This window comes from Bemisia tabaci, chromosome 6, assembly GCF_918797505.1.
Source record: "Bemisia tabaci chromosome 6, PGI_BMITA_v3".
NCBI classification, from domain to species: Eukaryota; Metazoa; Arthropoda; class Insecta; order Hemiptera; family Aleyrodidae; genus Bemisia; species Bemisia tabaci.
In genome coordinates, this window is record NC_092798.1 from 11383060 (window position 1) to 11408281 (window position 25222).

At 37.3% G+C, this 25222-nt stretch overlaps 2 protein-coding genes across 2 annotated transcripts in view; both read left to right on the plus strand.

Moving 5' to 3' along the window:
* Positions 1-4452, plus strand: LOC140224920 (uncharacterized). Its single transcript, XM_072302068.1, has 2 exons — positions 1-753; positions 3651-4452. Exons 1-2 carry the CDS (start codon positions 706-708, stop codon positions 4392-4394), a joined length of 792 nt encoding a protein of 263 aa, XP_072158169.1. The 5' UTR covers positions 1-705; the 3' UTR covers positions 4395-4452.
* Positions 4453-5305: 853 nt separating this feature from the next.
* Positions 5306-25222, plus strand: part of ACOX1 (acyl-CoA oxidase 1) — a 29504-nt gene continuing 9587 nt past the window's right edge. Inside the window, exons 1-5 of the mRNA XM_019053802.2 lie at positions 5306-5807; positions 22873-23038; positions 23736-23904; positions 24314-24437; positions 24877-24996. Of these exons, the coding sequence (XP_018909347.2) occupies positions 5684-5807; positions 22873-23038; positions 23736-23904; positions 24314-24437; positions 24877-24996 (703 nt within the window). The 5' untranslated portion in view covers positions 5306-5683. The remainder of the gene's footprint in view (positions 5808-22872; positions 23039-23735; positions 23905-24313; positions 24438-24876; positions 24997-25222) is intronic.

Consider the following 25222-nt stretch of genomic DNA (forward strand, 5'->3'; position numbering starts at 1 on the left):
TCCACATCCATGAAATGTCTATTTTCATTTCACTATTTTTGCTGCTTGTGTGAGATGATTGCATTTCACATGACAAAATCATATTTTTTTCCTTCTTTTATTACATTTGGAAAAAATATTGTTACCTATCCATTATTGATACATAACTCAGTGTTTGTTATTTAGACGAAAGTGTATCTTTGCTGTTGTAAGATTATCCTTAAGGCGAATCTATCCACATAATTTTCTGCCTATAGGCGAGCTCATCAAAATAATTTTTTGCCTAATGATCAGTTTCAATATCAGCTCCTACCATCTCTTCCGCATTTTCAGGACACTTTGTCGGCAGAAGAGTATCTCTCCATTCAATATTGACACACATTGATTGATAACTGACTAATGGCCACAGACACTACACACATCTAGTCAAAGACTCAATCTTGGAGAGTTTCGTTACGTTTTTGATAAAAGAGGCACTTGAGAAAAATGATAAGCTTTATTTCGCGAGGCACTTGAGTGGGAAGAAATTGAGCCCAAAATTAAAATCAAAGAAGAGTTTATATTAGCCCATCACTATGAAATCTTTTATCAGTTACTTTCATCTTCTGTAACACTTAGATGTTATCAAAATTTTGTTTCCACATCAGCGTACACAGTTTACCCACCCAGTGTTCTTACTTACAGTTCCTTTAAACTTTGTTTTTTTTTTTGAACTACCAAAAAAGTATGCCTCTTAAATATATTTGCCTTTTTGCTAGCTTCGTTGTCATTCAGGTAAATGTGTATTTTAACGTTTTAATTTTAAGATTCTCTTCTATGTGGGTGGAGTTCTTTAAAAGGAGAGGGACCACTGGCTCCATTCGAAAATATTTTTCATTCTGAATAGGCTCATCTTTTAACTAATATTCTTTTTGAATGTTTTGAAAACACTTGAACTTCAAAAAGCAAATAGTTCCGATCATTTGCATTGTTTTAAAGAAACATTGTACCTTTTTAATGTTTTGATTGTCCCCCTTGAAAATTTTAGGGTTGGATCTCAGTGCCTCATTTATTAATGGAGTAATTTTAATGGCATCTTGTTGTTAAAATCCTACTTCATGTAAGCTCTATAATCGTATTCCTTGTTGTAGGAAAACTTTTATTGTTGTCCCTGAAACTTAACATAAATTTTCATGTAGTGAAGAAAAATTACGAAAAACTCTATGAAATGATTCTATATTTCTATGATTTAATCATTGAAAATGAAATGTGAGAGAAAATTTTGAAGGGTTACTGCAGGATTCTCTTGCATTACTGGAAAAATACCTTTGGTATTGACCTTAACATAGGTTTTTCATTAAAATTTTGCAGAAGAATTGAAAGATTAGTTACGCAGATTGACCATCAGATCAATATTATTTGCGTATAATAAACCGTTAAGAATCTGTTTATATCAAATTCAATTGGATTTCTTTGATCCATTGTTAAACATAAAATGAGAACGTTGAAGTAGTTTTTGCAAAGCCTTTGTATTTAATTCCTTTTATATAGAATTTTCCTATTTTATTTTCATAGTTTTCTTGTAAATATTTGTTTTGTTAATAATAAAAATGTTACTTTAAACAAAACTCTGCCCCTGATAATGTTTTTTCTCCTACTGTTTTCGCCAATTTTTGCTTCAAATCACAAAATACGTAATTCCTTTGTAAGGAATATTTACATTTCTATTTTTACAAACTTTTATATTATCATTGACTGAATTTAAAGTGGTCTTAGATATTTTGGTGAATTAAGTCCATCTGCTGAGAATTCTGAAAGTATGTACACGGAAAAAATTAAAGTGTTGATTTAACAATTCAATTGCTATAAAAAGTGACTGCAACGTTTCAACATAGATTTTGCAACAAAAAAAATGCTACTTTAACCGCTATTGTAAGCTAATTTAACTACAGGGGTGGTTAAAGTAGTATTTTTGTGTTGTAAAATCTACATTGAAACATTGTAGTCACTTTTTTTAGCAATTGAATTGTTAAATCAGCAATTTAATTTTTTCCGTGTAGAACTCTATCTGATAAATTCATTAATTACAGTGGGAAATAGTATTTCAAAAGAAAAATTGAGGCTTCTCTCGTCAAAAAACCTTCCCCAATTTTCCCAATGGAATCGAAGGTCTGAGCCGTAGTTTTCAATCAAGGCTCCTCTCCAGGATTAGCCATTCCCAGATATTGAGGGCTTTTATTCTCCTGAAGGAATTTATGAAGAAAATTCATCATTGAACTACATTAAAGATGGCAATACACCAGCTAATGAAACTGATCTCTTTCTAGGCTGGATATGTAATAATGATATTTCATGGCGTATCTCAGGCCTGGTTTAGCCATGCCAAAACTGCATAGTAAGAAAATTCAAAATAATTATGTCACATTCTATCAGTAAAAAGTACTCAACTTGCCTCTAAGACCTGATCAAGGGAAATAAAAAGCAAAGTGAGTACCGTCTAGAAGATTGTAAAACAAAATGCAAGAGAAATTCAAAATGTACCTCTTGCATGACTAAGATTCAGAACAAGTTTATTTAGGTATGCCTTTTGAGAAAACACCGACATGCAGTCTTTTCTCTACATATTTTTGACTTAATATGAATACTCTTAATTCTGAAAAAGATATATCCGTTAGTGATGATCCAAAACTTCTCAAAAACTGAAAACAATGCATAAAAATTATTTTCTCATTACTTAATTGTGAGAGGTGAAAGGTTTTGGATGGCCTAGTTTTGCAAAGGGCCATTTGACCAAGTGAATAATTGTCAACGTCCAGCGAAGTTTCCTCCTCTATTTCTGTAACTGAGCAATTCATCAATTGGAAAAATCATTCCCAAACAGGGCAAATGCACAATAAAATATATGTAATTTAACGCTCTAGCTGAAGCGTATAAATGTTCCTAGAACATTTTTTAAAAAAGCACTCTTTCCCAAGTTTTCAAATGAATATCTTTAGTCACTATCATTTATTTATTGTTTTAAAATGTCTTTACTTTATAATTTTAACAAAATCTTAGCGGAAAGAATGTATTCTCGGTGAAACTGAGGAGGCATCCTCTTTACCTATCTAATTTTCAGAAGGACTTGTTAAAATTACTTATTAAAAACGTTTTATAGATTCGATTACAATTAATATGCCAACCAAAATTTCTCATTACTTAATTTTTAATTTGTTGTGCCATTTGCTGTTTAGTTTTGAGCAGAAACCTTAGGTAATCTAAGGCAACTTAAAAAAATTTTGCATTTTCTCCTCGTCCCTCAATCAACTCTCCTCCTAAAACTGATGGTTGTAAGGCCTGAAAAATAACAATTTCCCTTTTTGTTCTAAAATAATTGGACAGAAATGGTCAAACAAATAATTTATTCTCTTCTATCTTTATGAGCAAAATTAGACTATTTTTTCTACGTGACACACAGGAAAGTGGACCCACCCTTCTGCGATTTCCTTCCCATTCCCCCAAGTATTTAAAGTCTTACTTTTGACTGTCTTGTAAATTTTCTGAGGGGCCACATGGACTTCTGAAAATTTATGTCAGCTAAGAACAGCAAATGTGTATGCCAATTTTATTTAGATCATGCTCTTTTACATGCACTTCAATTCAATAAAAGCTTCTCAAGCATAACATTTTTAAACTTTTCTCATTCTTTCTAGGCTGACCTGAAAAACTATCTTGCCCTCATTCATCATGGCCAAGACAGTGAACATTTGAGACAAAACCTAGTCAAACCATCTGAAAACAATTTGGGAGGATTTAACAACGAGGACAGTAACAACCTCAATAGCGTCGGAGATGATCGAATCCCCTTCGACATTAGCGGAAGGAAACCGGAAGCAAAAGAAGTGGGGCATGATAGGCAAATTAGTTATGAGAACTTAGCTTTGGAGGTTGTCAAAGATGTCCTCCTCAATCATCCTAACGCTCGATTTGACTTCCAAGAGTGCCTAAATGCAATGGCTAACATAGTCGAGGAAGAACGATTGGTCAGGACAATAAAAAATTTAACAATGGATGCAGTAAGTATAATTTCCAATGCATCAGCAATGATCGTGGAGTGCCAGGAAAAAAACAGCTTCTCCACATGCCTTGTAACTGCTGTCAATGAATTAGGAGCAGCTTTCATAGGGGTCTCTGAGGACATTGAGCGTGCTGTGATGGCAACAATGGTTCTTACTCAGAAGTTGTACGAGCAGATCAAGCTCTGTATCGGGCAAAATGATTTGCCGATTTCTGCTATTGTTACTTCATTGCTGCGCATGACTCATGCTAGTGATAGCACTCACCTGAAGGACAATGCTTCCAATGAAATTCCCAGAGTTCCTCAGGAACCGTCTGAAAGTCAAGCACACAAATGGTATCCCTTTTTAAGGGAACATCGCCAGTTCAATAACCTCTAATTTTATCTGAAAAAAGTCATTGTTTTTAAGTTTTATAATAAAAATGTATTTTTTTAAATTCCTAGTTTTTTTTAGTATTTGATATCATACTCCTGATATTTTTTTTTAAAAAAAAAATTAAAAATATTAAAATTATAATTTAAGTTTTTAAAATTTGAATCTGAAAAATTTTAAATTTTATTCCAAAAAAGCTGAACAACATTTTTAAAAAAAAAAGCTCATCCATATATTTTGTGTGCATACTTCAATTTCAGGGAAGATTTTCTCAAAGGTTGAAGGCCAGAAGGAAGTTACTTGCATTGCTTCCTAAATGCTACCTACCTCATATTCTACCGTGCCAAGGAAGAACGCCGTATCAACATTCGTGCGTTGCCAAATTTCTTTTTGTAAAATACAAATTTTCAAAAAAAAGTTCAAAAAATTTTAATGAAGATTTCAAGTAGAAATATTCATTAATTGTCTCAAAAATTAATTGTTTAGGAGGGGAAATTTGGCAACTCCCTGATGTTCATACAGTGTTTTTCCTTAGCACGGCAGAAATGAGCTATGTTTACAGTTTACAGTTAGCCTTTTCACATTTCCAAAATTTGCATTGCTACTGCAATAAAGAGCAGTAGTTAAAGAAGTGCACCTGTTCTGCACAAAGTTTGAATAATATCTTGCATAAACTTGCGGCTCCATCGCTTTTTTAGCCAATTGCGCCATGTAAAATCAATTATCAAGTGCATCTGCTGAAAATTCAACGATAGGAAAAGTCCGCAAATTCAAAATACCCGCCAGAAATCACGCGCGTTTTGAAGATAACGTAATCTGCGCATGATAAGCATTAGATAAAGGTAAACACGTTTCTGCGCAGATTCACAGGTGGTTCACGTACACACACGTCAGCTGATTCGCTGATTACATCAACAAATCAGTTTAACCTCAATCGTGCGTGAAACACATTATCAGTTCTTTTCCGGGTATCAGGAGGAAGAACGTGCGGAAACTTTCATCCGAGAAAGTTGTGAGATGTCTCAACGGACGCGTTTCCATTTCTTTGCAAGTTGTTTAATTTTTGTGACCGGACGTTGAGTACCTATTTATCATCTATTGAAGTCATATTTTCGACTTACTCTGGTCTCTTAGTTGTCCTCATCACCTGATTGTTGTGGTATTTCGTAATAATGTGATCGTCCCCAAATATTACTTAATTCGTAGTTTGTTAATTGTGCCAGTGCTTTCCCTCGGATATTAGGACGTTCGTGACCTAGGTATATTGTGTCAGTTCTTCAAGTGCAAAAGCAGAGATGGGATCTATCACAATTAACAAGGATCTCTTAAGGGAGCGACAGTCCTGTACTTTTAATGTTCTTGAGCTTACACACTTGTGGGATGGAGGACCTGAAAAAACGAAGGAGCGAAAAGAATTGGGTAAGTCCGTTATTTTAACAGCGATTTCATCTTCTACCGAGAGGTATGTGGATGAAATCTTAGGCGCAGTTGAACTGAATGCGACTCTCCACGTTCAGTCATACCTTCATATTCAATGCAGATAAGGCAGGTTTAAATCTACTTTGACTCGATGGAACCAAAAGGTTTCTGAATGTCTTTTATATTACCCATCTACCATGGAGTATATTCCTGCGAATTGACAATTGAATTGCAAAAGTGCCATTGATAGATTTCTTACGAGTAAGAAGGCAGGTGATCAGAGACTTTTGGTTATGGCTAGGGAATCCAGCAGCGCATCCAACAAAATTGCTGGCTGCCTTGATGTGTAACAATCCATAATCCCTGATTGACTGTTATCATATATTGACAGTGTAAGTCTGCAATCTCAAATCCTGGTTTGCGACGTCGCAGACTTTCTGTCGTACTTTATTTTTCAAACGGAAAACTACTCCATGGCAATTCTTTAAAACTGCCGTGATTTTTCTTTCCTGTATGAAGAAAATTCTGCAAAAACCTTAAGGAATAATTTCAATTTGTTCTCCTTTAAAGAAATTATATAGTGGCGCAGATTTTCAAACACGACAAACAAGGTACGTTGTTGCGAGCCTTTGTTGTCGCTATACACTCTGTGAAGAATCTCCGAATAGAGCACTAATCACTAAATCACAGCGGCGGTTGCGGTGCTCATGTCAATCCTCAATTACTATTATCCAATGGCAACTCAGCCACTTGCGAAGGGATAACAAACAACTGTCAATTTATCTAGCACAATTTCTAATTCAGTACCAATAAGTATTGGCATAATGGCATCAAAAAACAGCAGTGTCATCTCTTTAGTTTTCAGTGTTTTCTAATATGTGGCATTAAATATACGATAATAAATATGATTAGGTATCATGCTAAATTTGGATCCATGCATAAAATATGAGAAATCTTAATTACTGAGACTTTGATGCCTCAAATATTACAGTCGCAGATAATTTTGTCCAAAGTCTTTAAAAATGCCAAAACAAAAATTGGCGACACTGTACTATTCCCAAAATCGTGAAATCACCCTAAAGAGGTGTCCGCTATTTGAATGACCTTATCTCTTTATGTACTCATAATGTCTTGCATTTCCTTTCATGCCCCTGCATGTGTACATCTATCGCCTGGTTTTACTTATATTGATTCACAGCTCTGGTGTGAGTTATAGCCTTAAATTAAAGCATAAAACCGAGTTCCCTATTCGAATAGGTTATCGCCTCAGAATTCACCTTAGGAGATAAAAATATCTCTCTTTTTCTTGTCCTTCCTATTATCACTTTTTAACTTAAGGAAAATTATGCTTATTCAGTCTCGAAAATGAATAATTCTGTTCTAATCTTGCTTCCTTTTTTTTCAAGTTGCTATCTAATTATTATATGCAAATTCACTTATTTATATATAGGTAAGTGTAGATGAAAGGGAGATTGTGTGAGTGTGGTTTTTTTAGAAAAAAATTATTTCCAACAACTTAGGTATCTAGATACCTGTCTTTTAAAGTTCAGTTACTGCCTCCATATTTATGATTATTTTATCAGTCCTTACCAGAAATTTCTCGCACCTCATCAAGAAGAGTCCAGGGCCGGATTTTCCTACTTGCCGCCCCTTTCTCATTCGTTTTGAAACATCAATAAAAACCATCAAGTGAACGTGCCAGCCGGGGGAAGAGTGCATAAAACGTGTTTACTCGTGTTGAGCACATTTTTTGGGAAAGCCCTGTCAACACCACTAGCAAAAGGTCACGGAACTTTGCGCGAAAGTCAAGTTTCGTAAACCCATCTCTAATGGACAAGGCCTTCCATTCATAAGAAATGAACGAAACAATTATGAAAGAACAAACACAAAATTTGGTTTAATGATTTTAACTTCCGCCGCCGCGCCGACCGCACCGTGTTTGGCGCAATGCGTGAAGTATTCACGCAGTCTTGTAGGCGCTATGCGTTTCACGCTGACCACAATAACCGCACTGTGTTTGATGCAATGCGTGAAGTATTCGTGCAGTCTTGCAGGCGCTAATATGTGTTACATGCCGATTGCGTCGCCGAGGGCTTCTTCTTTTCATCTCAAGTCCTCATCATCATTTCTCCCTATGTCGCACCGTTCCAGGCCAAATTGTCTGTTTGGTTTCTCTCTTAACTCGACTAATTAAAGGTGCTGTCTCTTGTATCACTGAAAGACGATAAAATTAGAAATTACTATACTCTCAGGAAATGAGAGGTTTTGTAGCCTTTTCTCGTTTGTATTTTTTTTTCTAAATCCGATATTATTTTTTATACCTATCTTTAAAAAAATTGCAAAATTTGCCGCCCCCTAGATTTCCCGCCGTGGGCCGCGGCCCATGTGGCCACCCCCTTCATCCGGCCCTGGAAGAGGCTACAAAAATTTCATGTAGGTAGTCATAATAATAATCATTTTTTTTTTTTTTTTTTTATTTCAAAAATTTAAAATTCAAGCTGCAATTTTGAAGAACCACTAATACTGAACTAATCAGACTACTGACTGGTTAATCAGTCATTGATTATTGCTCTTCTGTCACGTTTCCGTTTTCGAAACTGTAGTAATCGGTATGGTGTTTACAAAAATAATCGAGGGGCTTGGAGAACTAGGCGCTCAAGTGCAGTTTTTCCTATTTCAAGAAATACCTGTTCGAAGTTTAGATTTACATGGATCCTATTGGCGGAAAGGAAGTTTAAATTGACTTTTTGTTACTTAAAAATTGGAATTGGGGAGCGAATTTTTCACAGAATATACAAAAAGACTAGGTCGTTTTACTTAAAATCATTAATATCTCAATTTTTTCAAAAACTGCACTTATGCGCCGTGTCCTTCAAGCCCCTTAATTCTATCATGCCCTTTCAGTAATTAATTTTGGTTGCTAAAGTCGAAAAATGCGTATCTACATTGCTATGTTTCTTAATCTCCGAAGTTTTATATTTCAAGAGAAAACCAACCAGAATATATCTTTGAAATTTCCTTTGAATTTGTATGAATGAATGAAGAAAATTCACAGAAAATTTTATGGAAAACTGTTGGTTTCTTTTTTAAAAAAAATAAAACTTGAAGGGAAATACAATGCCACAATCGGAGATGTACACTTTCCGACTTCAGACAGTTTTTACCGCCGGGTTTTCCGTCTTTTCGAGTATCTATTTCCCAAGCTATGTGACATCTATGTAGGCGCGAGGTATTTTTCACCGCGGTTTTACTTAACCGCGACCCCTCCAGTTCCAATAACCGCGGTTCATCAAGCCCAAACATCATATCGATAGCCAAAGTGCAAAACCACGTATCTCCATTGCGGTGTTTCAAAATTTCGGCTCCTACTTAATTTTACCGAGAGAAATACGCCAACTTTACAGCTTGAAATCCATGCAGAATACTCCGCTAACAGAAAAGAAATTATCGCGATTTTCAAGAAGTTTTCAAAAAAAAATATAACATGACAGGGAGTCTGCGACGTCGCAAACGGAGATACGTGGTTTCGAACTTTGGTCATCGATATTAATGTATTGTAGATATTAACGATAGTAATGTAGGTATACTGCCGTGCTAAGGGAAAACGCCGAATGAACATTTGAGAGTTGCCAAATTTCCCTCGACAAAACACGTATTTTTGACGATATTTATGAATATTTTTCTCATAAATTTCAGATAATTTAGATTAAATTGCGTACAAAATAGTCTGGAAATTTTGGGGAAAAATATTCACAATTTTCCCAGTAAATTCGGTTTTTATCGGAGAAAACTTGGCAACTTCTGAAGGCTCATACGGCATTCTTCCTTAGCATGCCAGTATACATACAGAGCATCCATCGACGAACGCAACGAGTACTGTCTTTTGACAGCAGCACCCTAAAATCAAAGACAGGTTCGAGAAAAAATATTCATAAGTGTGCTGAATGAAGTCATCAGTTTTCTTTCCATGTAGTGACAATCGAAACGCGCTTCAGCATGACCCGATAAAAATGTACGCGACCTACATGATTGATCGTTGTTTTGAAATATGACTGCTGTTGACCATTTATACAACAGTTTGGAACGGAGATGAATCAGTTTTAAGTATCACTGCGTCATCGTGCGAATTAGATCTTTTCTGGTTCAGATAACAGCAAAAAATGACGCCAAACTTACTATCTAAAAAGGGGAAGGGAAGCTGTGCGCATTTATCTCCGCTATTTTTCCACCATTTTTATCAGTATTCCTCTTCCTCTGCTTTTTCTCCTTCTATTTTTCTAGAGGTACAGATTGTTCTAGGCCTCCGCGATTTCCTGCTGAAGCTTTGGCTGTTTATGTAAAAAATCGACACAGCGCGCTGTTCAAAATTTTGTCAAATTTTTACATTATTTTTGTATGTGTGCCAAAGTCGTGTTAGGTATTCCGTAAAATTGAACATCTAACAATCTTTGAGAGAGAAAAAAGCCTTAGTCTCCACAATTTTAAGGGCACTTTCAGTACTTCTACGATTTGGTCACAACCGCGGGTGGTCGTCGCGCAGTCGAGAACAATATGCACCCCTTAAATTTTTTTTCTCTTTCTTTTCCTATCCACCCAATTCCGTTCAGGCTCCTCTTCCCGTTTAAGGAACGTCAATAAGTTGATCTTAAGAAGATTAAGAAGAAGACTTACTTTTCTTAAGAAGTGCTTAAGAGAAATAAGTAGATTTATTTTTCAAAAAAATCTGCTATATCGTATACGTCTTTTGATATGCAGCCTAGCCCTATCACAGACGCAGAAATAAGAGGGAAACTATACTTATCTCAGGTTGCGACGTTGCGGATTTCCTTCTACATTTTATTGTGACGAAGGAAAGCAACCGTCCTCAGGTCGCGGAATTTTGCTTGATCTCTCTCACGCCCTGAAGATATTCCTTAGATTTCATGCAAAAAAATAGAATTAGTTCCCTTTCGAAAGATACAGAAAAAATTGAAATTTTCAAACGTCACAAACGAGCTCTTTACTTAGTTGCATTAATGCATTATTAATGTGCAAGTGCCACACACTAGATGCGTGCAAGACTTAATCATTCAAGTACATGGTTGCTGGCGGTCTCGGAAATCAGGGAACTTCTGACACATCCACTGATCACCAGACCATATCACTGATCTTCCGACTGTTTACCTTTTCTGGTCATTTTCATGGCTTGTTGTTTTTTAACCAGCTAATAAATGCCTTTTTCCATTATTAGATCTCTGAACAACGAAATTTTGTCCAAAATTTAGCGAAAATCGGCGTATTTCTAAAAGAAAAACTAGTGGAAATTTTACTCGAAAGTCAGAAAAAGTCAGGGAATTTTTGTAGAAATTATAGCAACGTAAAAACTGCACAGACACAGTCATGATAAAGAGGCAAAGTTATGAGCTCTCGAACTGGCAGTGCATGTCCTCTGAAGCACAATTCCACTTCAGCTTTACAGGGAAAAATTAAAGGGGAAAAAATCCGCAATAATTGTGACCAGTTTAAAAGCCTGACGAATATATCGTCTGACACCTGAGTGGGAAGGTAAACAAGAGCTATTCGTACCTGCCTGGAGATAATGACCCAGTTTTCTTTATTCGTTTTTTTGTCAACTCGCCGGTTTTTGTCGCCGTCGACAGCAAAGTCCTATCCTCGACATTGATATTCGCGAAGAATTTTCGACTCCTGACTTTCCTGTATAATCATAATTGGACTGTATCGTGCAATATAGGACGATTATACCATTGCTATACTGCCAAGATAGTGCAAGTCTTTGAATGGTCTTGTAATAATTGTTCCCAATCCTTCAAAAGTCAAGGAATTTTGAAATCTAAGGAAACTCGCCTTCCTATCTTGAGGAAACTTAGCGTCGTATAAAACGTGGTTTTTCGCACAAATCTTCAGTTTTGAAGCAATTTTCAAAAGTGTTGACCCTTTTTCCCCATGCTTCAAGAACGTGAGGCAAATCGCACATTTTACCGGGAAATCGGGCATTTTGCTAAGAAATTGCACGTTTAGCGGTAAGGCAAATTGAGCTACATTTTGCAATTAGGAACTGAAATTTCTGGTTCATCCATGTGAAACACCTATGCATATAGGGAAACTAATGGTGCAAACGTTGTTTCTAAACTGAGCCAGAAACTTTAGTCCCTAATTGCAAGATGTAGTCTGATTTTAGGAATGTGCTGTGGGGCAAAGTCGCCAAATTGCGGCAAGTGGTCGGCGTTTTGAAACTTTCTGAACCCCTAAATAAACGTAGCAAACTTAAAACTTTCCGTGAAAGATATAACGCAAATGAAGAAAACAGGAAGGAATTTCTAAAGATCTCACTATCTGTGAGTCGTATTTAAACGGGAAAGTATTCTGAGGAAAATGTATCGAAAGAGGAAATCTGAGGAAATCCGTAAGTTCGACCGGAACAAGCGGCCGTTTTTATCGCTACCTAGAGGGACTTATCTCTTCGTGCACTTGTCCATCCGCGGACACGAAATTCTCTTGTTATGATTCAAGTCGCACGGTGTAGCAATACAAGTATTAAAAATCTCGCCAAGGCCACGAGTGAGAAACGAGTTTTTCGTTTGTCGCGCATTGTCGGTTGTGTGATAAAATGTGGATTTGCAACACGAGTTGAAATGGAGAAATTCTTATTTTAAGCACTATCTGACAACAATGTTGCGCGTCACCGTACAGTAGAACGAGATTTTGGGGGAGATCATACGGTACAATCCAACCATCATTATTTTCATACCCTGGCTCACAGTAAGTGTCCAAATGGTATTGCATGATAAGGCGCGGTAGGATTTGGTGTCCTAAAAAGGGTCTCATCATATTTTCCGCGAAAATAGCCAAAATTAGCTAATTTTTCAATGCACTCGTTGAAATTGAACTATAAGAAGCAAGTTGTCTGGTTTTCCTTTTTAAATGTATTGTTAAGGACATCACAAGAAATGACAGATGGATGTATTTATGCTAAAAGGAACTGTACAAAGTATACAAATCCTTTTAACATAAATTTGTTCATATTAAAAAAAAAAAAAAAAAAAAAAAAAAAAAAAAAAAAAACAGGTAACTTTTTGGTTACAGGTAAATTACAGCAAATCCATCGAAAACTTAGCAATTTTTAGGCATTTTCTAGAAAAAACAAGAAAACCAACTTCAAACACCAAGTGTTAACCTTACTATGCAGTAGAACTTCAAAACTCAGCTTTAGGATCTTAAATTATTAATAATAGAAGAAGGAAGATTTTCCATTTACACATTTTTTAAGCACTTTAAATTTTGATCCGAAAAATTTAAAAATATTGCTATCGAGTCACGTGATTTTCGACATCGTTCATCTGGAGGTTCTCTCGAGTTTCAAGTACGAAATTAATTGTTTGAGTTCCTTGAGGCAAAGCTGTGGTAATCTTCATTGCCTTTATGGTGCGGCAATCGACATTGTCATTCCGAGTAAAGATGTCCAACCATGTTGTAAAATTGCCCCGTGCGTTCCAAAAATTTTCAACAGCGGTCAATGTGAACTGCGAATTTTCAGTGTGAGCTGGTAGCCCCGTCGGTACAGGAAAATTGATGATCAGTGCCCAGTTTGATGTTCTGACGGCGCGGATTTTACACTCGATAAGTTCGCGTTGTCGAATCTACGGATTTTTGCATTTCAGATTTGCAAGTTTAGTAAAATTTCAATGTTCTCTGACTTTATGGACACTATTTCATGACTGCGCTAATTTTTCCGGTTACCTTCATAAAAGAAGGAAATATCTGACAATCTGTAATTTCCTCAACTCTTTTCTGTGATTTCCCATAGCTTCACCATAAAAAAGAAACAAAAAAAGGGATAAAAACTAAGTATATCCGTCGAACTTCGCTGACTTTTATCCTAATCTTCCTTGTTTGTACAAAAAATGAAAATCCCTGCCTACGCATGTCAACATTCCCTGACTTCTCTCCGATTTATCCCAGATTACCCGCTGCAAAAAAAAAAATCTCTTCATATACCAATATTTCCCGATGAAAATGAATATATATCATTTGTAGAGCATGAAATTCACCACGGTTGTATCAGAAACACTGCTGTATGACGCCTTTCATCAGTGAACTTTGCTGATGAATGCAACGGCAAGTTGACCCCAACGCCTGGATGCAACTATACGTGCTCATTCAATGTCCGTGTTGCATATTCAATCAATTGAAGGCGTTTCAGCTTTTTGTGGTGTGTGTCATGCTCGCGCACGCGGTTCCAGGCAGGGCTGGATTTAGGGGATGGCCACATGGACCGCGGCCCATGGCGGCAAATTTAGGGGGCAGCAAATTTTGATTTTTTTTTCAAATGTTGGTATCAAGAAAAAAATTTGATTCAGAAAAAAAAATTACAAACGAGAAAAGGCGAAAAAATCTCTTATTTCCTGAGAGTTAAAGTAGGCATAGTAATTTCTAATTTGTTTGTCTCTCGGTAATACAAGAGACAGCGCCTTTCATTAGTCTAGTTGAGAGAGAAACCAAACACGCAATTTGGCATGGAGCGGCGCGGCGCAGAGAGCAATGATGACGAGTACTTGAGATGGAAAGGAGAAGCCCTCGGCGCGCCGGTCAGCATGATACACATATTAGCGCCTACAAGACTTCATGAATACTTCATGCATTGCGTCAAACGTAATGCGGTCAGCAGCGGTTGGCGTAAAACTCACAGTGCCTACACGGCTGCATGAATACTTCACGCATTGCGTCAAAAACAGTGCGGTCAGCAGCGGTCGGCGTGAAAGGCATAGCGCCTACGAGACTGTATGGATACTTCACGCATTGCGCCAAACCCAGTGCGGTTGGCGCGGAGGCGGAAACAAAAATCATGAAACCTCATTCATGTTTATTCTTTCATAACTTTTACGTTCTTTTCTTAAAAATGAAAGGCCTCGTCCACACAGAGCTAGGTTTACGGAATTTAATTTTCGCGAAATGTTCCGTGAACTTTTGCTAGTGTTGACAAGGCTCTCACAAAAAATGTGTCCAACACGAGTAAACGCGTCTTATTCACTCCTCCTCCTCCGGCACGTTCACTTGTTGGTTTGTATCGATGTTTCAAAACGAATGAGAAGGGGCGGCAAAATACAGGCGGCCCATGGGCTGCAAGTAGGTTAATCCGGCCCTGGTTCCAGGCCCGTATTGCAGTGGCGTGGCGTGAATTATCGATTTTCGATACATCCCCATTTGAATCCGTGGTAAAAAATTGATTATTAAGGTGTTCGCTGCGAACACCCTGTTTATCGATCCTTTTCCATAGGTTTAAATGGCATAACAATCGATGTATCGCAATTCACGCTACGCCACTGCCGTATTGAGACGTTGACACTGCAAAACGGACGTAAAAGCAAGGGGTAATGACAACAACAGGCTTCTTTCAGCTCTTCCTTCTCGTTTAAGTTCTTCTTTCATCATCAATGTTCTGCTGGAGACTTGAAACCGTGCACGGGACGGGAACTCTTTTGCAAGAGCAGGCGGGAAAGCGCCTTCATTTTCCGACACGCAACACGCATATCCACCGAACACGAATAGTTGCATCAAGGCGCTTCTATCAGTTTTGTGGCGTGCGGAACCCACCAAAAACTAACCTGTTTTCTAAATAACGCTTTGATCTTCGGTAAAGTTTTAGCATCTTCATGGCGTCTACAAGTTCACTCTTGGAGAGCATTTGAGCCTTGTTTGAATCTTGCTAGAATATTTAAAAAAATATTTCTCATTTCAATCATTATTTCCAGAATATTTCTGGCAAAATTTCAAAAATATTTTTTAAAAGAACATTTTCGTCGATTTCAATCTCACTTAAAAATCTTATTGAAACATTTTTTCTCATTGGATATCAGCCGAAAATTGTGTCATAAGATAGATAAAAACAAGGTGGATAAATAGTGCTGGGTCCACACCATTTCGCGGGGAAAACAAAGCCAAGAAGTTCCAAAAACTTCACTCGATACAGTTCGAAAAAGTTCACTCGATAGATTAAAACTAGAATTGCTTTATTTGTGTCGTTGGTTTTTACTTTTAATTATTACTTTTTTAAATTTTTATTCATTTATTTTTAAGCATCCGAAGTCTCGTTTCAGAAAAATTACTCAACTGGAGACATACCGGACCACAAATGCTGAAATTCCCTGATTTTCAGAAAAAATAAAACCCTTGTTCACCATGAATAGACAACTTCGTTCGAATCCAAAAAATTTCTAACATAGGTAGACCAAAATTCTTTTTCTCTCCCAGATTTTCTCGGTTTTTTAATGCTCCTCTCTAAATTTTCTTGCAATCCCAGTAAGAGATTAAAAGTAACTTTAAGGGAAGAGGATGGTCAGCGATGTGCTGATGCAACTTGACCGATTGCAGGGATATGCAACGTTCACAAACGCGTGAGTTTATGATGACTCTCCTCCCAAGCAATAAAAACCAAGCTTTCTATTGACAATTACGGACTCATTAAGCAGTCATGAGGTCACGTGACAACGGAATAAAATGCGGAAGCATGAGCGGTTAAACAAATATTAAATGCAGTCTAATGAACGACTAGACAAGGTTAGAAACCGAGCGTAGGTAACGATCTATGCTGTCTCATCAGACGTTCACGTATGACGTGCGAATGAGAAAATAGGGATTCGATTTTGGTTTTTGGCATTTTAAATTTCCCACTCGTCTAAAAACCTAAGTCTTGGTGATTCAAACCAGCCGCTTTAATATGCTTTATCAACACAAGATAATCTTTTCGCACTGAAAAAAATTGTCGGCGTTTTTACCAAGGTCGATTGGTACCTTTACCATCTCACTTTCTTTACCAATTATTGGTAATTTTACCAAGACAGGCTGTTAAGCTTACCTAAAAACCGGTATTTGTACTGTTTTTTCAGGTAAGAATACCACTTTTATTGGTAATCAATTCCCGGTAACTTTGCCATTTTATCTCGGTAATTCTACCATAGTCGATAAAAAATATTGGCGTTTTTACCCAGGTCCAGTAAAATTACCGAGAAAGTTCAATAATTTTATCGAGATTTCTCGGTAAAATTACCAATTCCATAAATGGTAATTTTACCAAGAAAAAACTGGAACCCTGAATTCTTGATAATTTTACCCTTTTCTTAGTAAATACACCGAGATTTTTTTTTCAGTGTTGTCAAAAATCGGAGTTAGTCTCGAAAAAATCCATGTTCCATTTTACACAGATTGACCACTCTCTGTGCTCGGTTACGGAATTTTATTTGAGCCAAAAAAATGTTTTTAATGATGGATATTTGAGTTTGAGACCATTCGGACTCATTTGAGACCCAAGTTAATTTTCCGACCGCTCATAAGACTTCATGTAAATGACCGCCTATTATTATGTGCTCGGTGAATGGAAGGGTTGAAGCCTTCGATCTTATAAACTAGCGACCGTATGGATTCGCTTCCAACAGTTTTCCACCCCTACTTTCCAGTTTTTAAGTAATGAAAAATGCTGTTGTCTGAAATTTTCTGAATTTTATTTATGAATGGAAATCGCATAAAGCTGCGAACGAGGACATTTCGACGGTGAAACTACCAAACCACGTATCTCGGTTTGCGACGTCGCAGACTTCCTGTCATACTTTATTTTTTAAATGAAAAACTATTTAACGTCCAGTCTTGAAAATTTCTGTGATTTTTCCTCTTCGCGCGGAGAAAATTCTGTGAAAATTTCAAGGAATGATATTGATTTGGTCTACTTCCAAAAAATAAAATGTGAGCGTAGATTTTTAAACACCGCAAACGAGATACGTGGTTTGGTACTTTCACCGTCGATTTTCGATCTCTACATTGAATACCTAACTATCGGTGCATGGATACATAACATGTGATAAATGTTTAAAAAGAAAGTGCCATTCTATGACGTCATAGAGAAGTGAATGTTCGCCCTTTTAAATCTATTTTTCTCCAATGTGCCATGTATCAGATTTTTTTTATTATTATTATAAAATTCTATTAATTAATTCAGCTCATTTACACTGTTATAAATTTGAATATTTTGTTTATTCTTACTAAAGATAAATCCGACTGTTTAAAGTGAGTCACACATGAACCTGATCATTGTGAACATCGCGCTGTTTTCTTGAACAAATCATTATCATGTCATTCTGACGTTGCTGTGATGCCAGTATGCTCGGTGGACACCACAGTGACGTCATAATGAGCCGCTTTTACTAGTGCGACTCAACTGACTCGTGGATTGAGTCATGTGAGACTTCAGCCGACTGGCAATTAAAGTAATCCAGAGTTAAATCACTTGAAATGAGGGGCCTGGAAGACAAGACGCATAAGTACAGTTTTTGCTTTTTCGAGGAATACGTGTTTGAAATTTGTAAATTAGGTATGTGGATCCTTATGGCGAAAAAGAAGTTCAACCTGACTTTTTGATCCTTAAAACTGAGAATTTTGGAATGAATTTTTCACAGAATGTGCATTAAGACTAGTTTTTTTTTTAAAATCATTATTAACTTAATTTTTTCAAAAACTGCATGTATGCGCCCTATCTTCCAAGCCCCTCAAATGCCGTCAAATTAGACTCGGAAATAGAATAAAAGTTCACTCGATTTCATATTTAATTTAGGAACAGAATGTGTATAATTTTTTTAAAGAATCAAACATTCTCATAAGAGCAGTAAAATTCTGTCCTTTAAGGTGATTCGTCAAGCTCAAATGACGTGGTCGAAGTGGAGTGCGATATGTCGCATCGATTAGGTAAAAAATCTCGGCAGATTTTGAATTTTTAGCAAAAAAAAGGACGATAGCCCCTGCGCATGAGCCTAAAGAATCATTCTAAACCCAAAAATCGTCAAAATTCAGAGAAATGAAAGCAGAATAGTGTTTGGAAAAAAACCTCGCATTCGATACAGAAATCGATGGCTGAATTGAATGCGAGGTTTTTTCCAAACACTATTCTGCTTTCATATCTCGGAATTTTGTTGATTTTTGGGTTTAGAATGATTCTTTAGGCTCATGCGCAGGAGCTATCTTCCTTTTTTTCGCTAAAAATTCAAAATCGACCGAGATTTTTGACCTAATCGATGCGATATATCGCATCGATCACCTTAATTCTACATGAAGAAATTTTCCTGCGAATCTGCGCGAGGTGACGCGAACGGGCGAATCGTTTGCCTTAGAATCGCAAAAGTCGAGAGGCGAGTGGCGAGATGCGTGAATCGTGGCCTCAAGGTAGCCGAAAGCTGGCCCGGCTCAACTGGAAAAAAATATTCGGAAGGTGAAGGTCACCTCCAGTTTGTTCAGCATGCGCGCACCATCCTTGGTCCTAGGACCTAGCAATCTCATCGGTGCTCCCAAATTTATGCCCGCAGCCATAATGGATTTTAGTCTAGAGATTCAACGTCTCTATTACGTGAAACATGTTGTTAGTCAACGGGTCCAACATTCAAAAAAGTTAAATTGACGATTCAAAGAATTTCAGCTGGTGACTCCTCGCGCCTCAAAGACGACGAGAGGCGAATTGGACTACATTTTGCAATTAGGAACTAAAAATTCCACCCTGGTTTAAAAGCAACGTATGTGCCATTAGTTTCCCTATGCACATAAGTGTTTTTTCAGATGAGCCAGAATTTATAGCTCCAAATTGCTAAATGCAGTCAAATTCATAAGTCGTCGTTTCCCTCACGAAAGAACGTAACTACATTTAAATGTTGCCACATTTCCCCTCGCAAATTTCATTTTCACCAGGAGAATCTTGGGCATTTCTAACCGAAAATTTCACTGGTTTTTCCTCTGATCTCATGACAAAGTCAAAACAATTATGGACGAACACTGCAGAGGTACACTCTTTTAAAAAATCGAATTGTTTGAATCAAATTTGCTACTTTGGAATGCATTTACGTTCCTTCGTCCAGGGAACGACGGTGTGAATCTAGCCATCTCGAATGGGGGGGGGGGGGGGGGGGTGCGAACTCTAGGGGTGCGCCCTTCTGGATCGTTGAAATCGGTAGGCGAAGCGATAGACAAAAAGAGAATGGAGCGACCCTATTACTTTTTTTTTTTTTTAGGTTTGATAACCGATCTTTATTAACATATGCTTAATCTTGCTTAATCTTTATTAACATACTTATGCTTAATCTTTATTAACATATGCTTAGTCTTTATTAACATATGCTTAGACCCTATACTTGAAACGATTGGTTGTTATGAACTTAGGCGGAAAATTATGGACTAGCTATAGGATCTCTCGTGGGTTGCTGTTAGTTAGCCTATCACTTAAGTACCTCCTTTTCTCTGTATGCAATCGCTCGTTTCCACCAATAGAATCGATCCATTTCCTCTCAGTCTTCTTTGTCTAACGCTTTGTCTATACATTTCAAAAATCAGCGCGCTGGGTAGATTCGCCCTAAGAAGTGGGTGTACGTGAATGATATTAGAAAAAGCTCACGAGCGTTGAATTATCGCTCTCCTGACAAGTGGGCGTACCTTAATCCTCACGTGAGCCCTGTAATATGCTTAATTCCATGCTTTCTGGGGCTCATGCGGAAATCGAGATATGGTTGGTTGGTAGATACGTATATTTGGTGCTTTCCCATACGTCAGACGGTATGAACTTATAAAGATGTGCATGTGCCGTTGACTGTCGTCAAGAAGCGTTTACGTGTAAAAGACGCACTGCAAGCGCGAGAAGAACACAGCATCACATACTTAACGTCAATCTCAATTTTTAATTAATTACCGACTTACGTAAACGATAATACGCGATCATTACCGCCGTCGGTGCGTGTGCTGTGTGTTTTGTAACGTTCGGCCCCTCCTCCTAGCGCAGAACAACACTGCCGTGCTAAGGAAGAACGTCGTATAAACGTTCGAGAGTTGCCAGATCTATTACATTAAAATGCTTTGTTTTGAGGAGTGTTATGAATTTTTTTTTTATGTATATTTTTAGGTGATTTATAGATCTGATCACGAATAAAATTCCCCAAAAACTTGAAGGAAAATATTAACAAATTTCTCAGATAATCAATATTTTGTTGGAGGGAATTTGGCAACGTCTGAAGGCGCATACGACGTTTTTCCTTAGCACGGCAGAACAGAGGAGTTTCCCTTCCCATGGGGATAAATGAACGCATTTGTGGAAGAGGGTATGTAGTTGTCACACGGGTGCTTTATGGGAAGCCCCCCGAGGGAATTTTTCCCTCCACAGACTCAAAGTCGAAAAGATCGATGGATCGTCGGAATATCACCGAAGGTTTATTTGCGGCGCCGTTTCTCATTCCTGACGAGAATTCCTTCACTTTCCCGAAAATTTCCTGACACGAGGGAATTTTTTCCTCTGGAGTGAGGAAATTTTTCCTTGCAAGCTTCAAACACCTGGATCGCATTTAGCAAAGAGGAAACAGCGCGATTACAGTGTCGTAAACATGTTGCTTCTTCATAATTATCTAAAAAAATCTCCAGAACAGCAAATCGTTTCTGCTTCCCAGCAAAAGTCTTAATTTTAAAGGAAAAAAATTGTGTAAATTCTAATACCGTACATACATTGAGTATTGTCAAAAGGAAAGAAAAAGTTGCACTATTTGGAAAACACTGTAATCGCGCTGGTTTTTTTTTTTTGCTAAATGCGATCCACTTGTGCTTGACAAATTTCTTCCGCGCACTAGATGAAAAAAGAAAATTGCGCAGTAGCTGTCAGCAATGCTCAAAACGTCTCGCAAAAAGTAGAAAAAGATCTACAGATTGTCGGCATTTTCCCCGAAAATTTTTTAGGTGTCGTTTTCTAGGAAAATTTCCTCACTTTCAAAAATTCCCTCGCCGATCTCGCAATCCGCAGATCGCATGATCGGGCAGATTTTGCCCTTGGGGGGGGGGGGGGGGGGGGTGTTAAAAAAATCGGTCCAAATGTTTAACGCAATACTTGAATGACCCCATATCGACGGTGAATCCTAATATCGGCAAGTGTAGTGTTCGGCAGATTCGGCAATGTTCTGTAAACAAACCCCACCCACCGTGCCTGTTTCGATTTTTTAAAATTGGTTACAGGACATTTCGTCAACGAGTTTTTGTCCGCGCACCTGTTTCTTCCAGTAATTTACGTCCACGCGTTTTTTCGGCACGGGAGTTTTGGTCCACGTGCCAGTTGAGACCCAAAGTTAATTGGCCCACATGTAAATACAAACGACAATTGATCACGACGTTTTTGGATGAAAATGTATAATGTCTTGGAAGAATGGGGGTTTGCTTGTTTTTTTGTTTTGTCTGTTTGGTCCAACGGAGAATAATATATAGTTGAGAGTTTTGGTAAGAATGGGGGAGCGTCAATTCCATGAGACAAAATTCACGAGAACTCTCTACACGTACCTCTTTGGTGTAACAGGACTTAATTATCTTTCAAGAAATTCCCACCTTGTTATACCTGGACCGGATAAACCTCTGTATTTGCCTCAGCTAAAGGCTCTTAGATTTTTCCTGTGTACGATAAGTATCATGATTTATTTTGCGAGGAAAGATCTCTACTTTTAAAGGATGCCTGTTATTCTTAATACGCTTAATTTCGTATAATACTGTGCAACACCCCTGTTGTGAAATAGTTGCTTCAGACGCCGCCGCGCCGCACGGCGGGCGGGCGGCCAGCGCGAAACGCGCACTGGCGCCTACAAACCTAAGTGGATACGTCAAGCATTGCGCAATGCGTGAAGTATCCACTTAGGTTTGTAGGCGCCAGGTGAGCCTCTCGCGCTGGCAGCACGCCGCGCCGCGCCGCTCCGCTCTGTTCGGCTTTAATTTCTCATTTCCATATTGTCAATATAATTTTACATACCGACTAAAATATAACGCTTGGACCAAGTCACTGTCGCTTATTTTACGTGTGGGCGTAAACTACTGGACAAAAAAGGTGCGCGGACAAAAAATCGTTGACAAAATGTCCTGAAACCTTTAAATTATGACCCAAGTTTTTAGCCTCTGTGAGAGTCCTTGCGGGGGGACTAGGAATGGAGATTTGGCATCACGTCTACCACATCATATATGTAAGCCGTGTCGAATAGCCAGTTTGATAAATTTTGAAAATCGTTTCCTATTTTATTTGTTGCAGAGAAATTCTTCTTAGACGACCCAGAGCTGCAAGAAAAAATTCCTTCCGAGTACCTAAGTCACAAAGAGAAATACCAAGAAGCTCTCAGGAGATCATGTCTGCTCTTCAAGAAGATAAAAGAATGGTCGGATACGACAGGCTGTGGAAGCCAAATGGACACTTTCCAGTAAGTAGGATTATTGTTTCTTCACTGAGGGCCGTGTAACTATAGTTGGCATCAAAGTATAAGTAAGAAGAGTTGTCTCAAAGTGTTTCATCGCAAACTTGACGGCTTTAACCGAAACCAGCCCAACTGTATTTTCGGGGTTCGGAAGACAAGTGGGATAAGTGCAATTTTTGCTATTTCAAGAACTACGAGTTTTAAGTTTCAAAAATTACATGGTGTCATATGGCAAAAAGAAAGCTTAAACTCACTTTTTAATGCCTCAAAATTTGATTTAAATGTTGAATGTTTCATAGAATATACTTCAAGACTATTTTTATTTGAAATCATTAATTACCCAATTTTTTCAAAAACTGCACTTATCCAACTTGCCCTCCTACCTTCTCATTTCATGTTGCCTGATTTCCCCTCATTTTTTATTTCTTTTACAAAAAAACTAAGCTACGTAATATGTTACAACTTTTTGTGAATTTCCTTTAAGATATATAAAATATAACTCATGAATTCCAAGCCAGAATGTTGCTTAGTTTTCTGTCAAGAAAATAAGTAAATGGAGTCTTACAAAATTTCAATAAAACTATGAGTTATCAAAATTACCATTCTACCTGCGGTCATAATTTTTTTTTTCTTCCATTCTCCACTGTTTTATCATAGTACTTACTTATGTTTTGTTACCTATATTTTTCTTTTTTGTTCACAGAAACATCCTTGGTGGAATGTTAGGCAGTGCTATACTTCCGGACGGAGTTCCTTTCGCTCTAAATTATGTGATGTTCCTACCTACTGTCATGGGTCAAGGTACCATGCAGCAGCAAGCATATTGGGTGTCTCGAGCATGGAATTGTGAAATTATGTGCACTTATGCTCAGGTAAATGAAGCACTTTTCTTGAGGCAAAAATAACTTAAACCATACAGAATTTTCCTGGAAATTGCGTTTTTTAAAGTGTAACCTTCAGTTGTCCAAACTCCAAAACTTTAGGTTGGTCTGACACTTTTGAGCATTTTTATCCCAATTTGTTCAAAGTACTCTCTTCTATATACTGGTATCAATAACTCAGCTTTAAGTAAGTTTTTGTGGATGGAAATCCGTTTTTAAGTCCGGTTGTCTGCTGGGGCTTACCTCAGCAGAAATATCTTCAATTTTTAAATTGGGAAAGCTCATATGCATAGAAATGTTGATGAATTATTATATACAGAGTTCATATTTGCAGTGTTTTTTCTCGCTACTTTTTTCCTCATTGATGATCACTTTATATTTTTCATTTTATATTTTTCAGACTGAGCTAGGACATGGAACTTTTATTCGAGGTTTGGAGACAACCGCCACTTATGATCCCAGCACAGAAGAATTTGTTTTTAATAGCCCAACTTTAACGTCTTATAAATGGTGGCCTGGTGGTTGTAAGTTTCTCTTTTGCCTTTTGCCACTAATTCTTTAATACTTAGGTTTTCAAAGTGCCAGTTAGTTCAACAAATCATTTTGAAAGACTTAATTCTATTTTTAAAAAATAAGTAAATAAAAAAAACAAAAAAAAACTTGATAGAAAGGTGACATGTTTTAAGGAGAATAAAATTATGAAAAAAGTAAAATTAAACTCTACTCACCCTCGCTAACAAGGTGTCTGAGAAATACATTATTTTTTGGAAAATTTTGAATACTTAATAAAAATAGTTGAAAGAGGTAGATGTTAAATCCATGTACTTTAATGGTCTGATGGTGCATAATTAAGATTCTAATGCATTGACTATCATCTTGATAGTCAAATGCATGTCTCAGGACTCAGAATTTTACTTAATTTTGTAATGTTAAACTGATTTGATTATAATTTTTTTTTTACAGTGGGACATACGTGTAATTATGCTGTTGTTGTTGCACAACTGTATACCAAAGGACAGTGTCATGGTATTCATCCTTTCATCGTTCAATTGAGGGATGAAGAAACACACATGCCTTTACCAGGTGAATTACCGAGTGACTCTATTTACCTAGCACATATTGCCGATGACAGGAACACGTATCTCCATGTTTAATGGTGCTGACTGCCTGTCATACTTGATTTTTTAAATGGGAAATACTTGACATCATTTCTTGAAAATTTTCCGGACATTTTCTTTCGTTGTGAAAAATGATCCTTGAAAATTTCAAGGAATATTGTTCTCCTCTGATCAATAGTCAACTTTGTCTA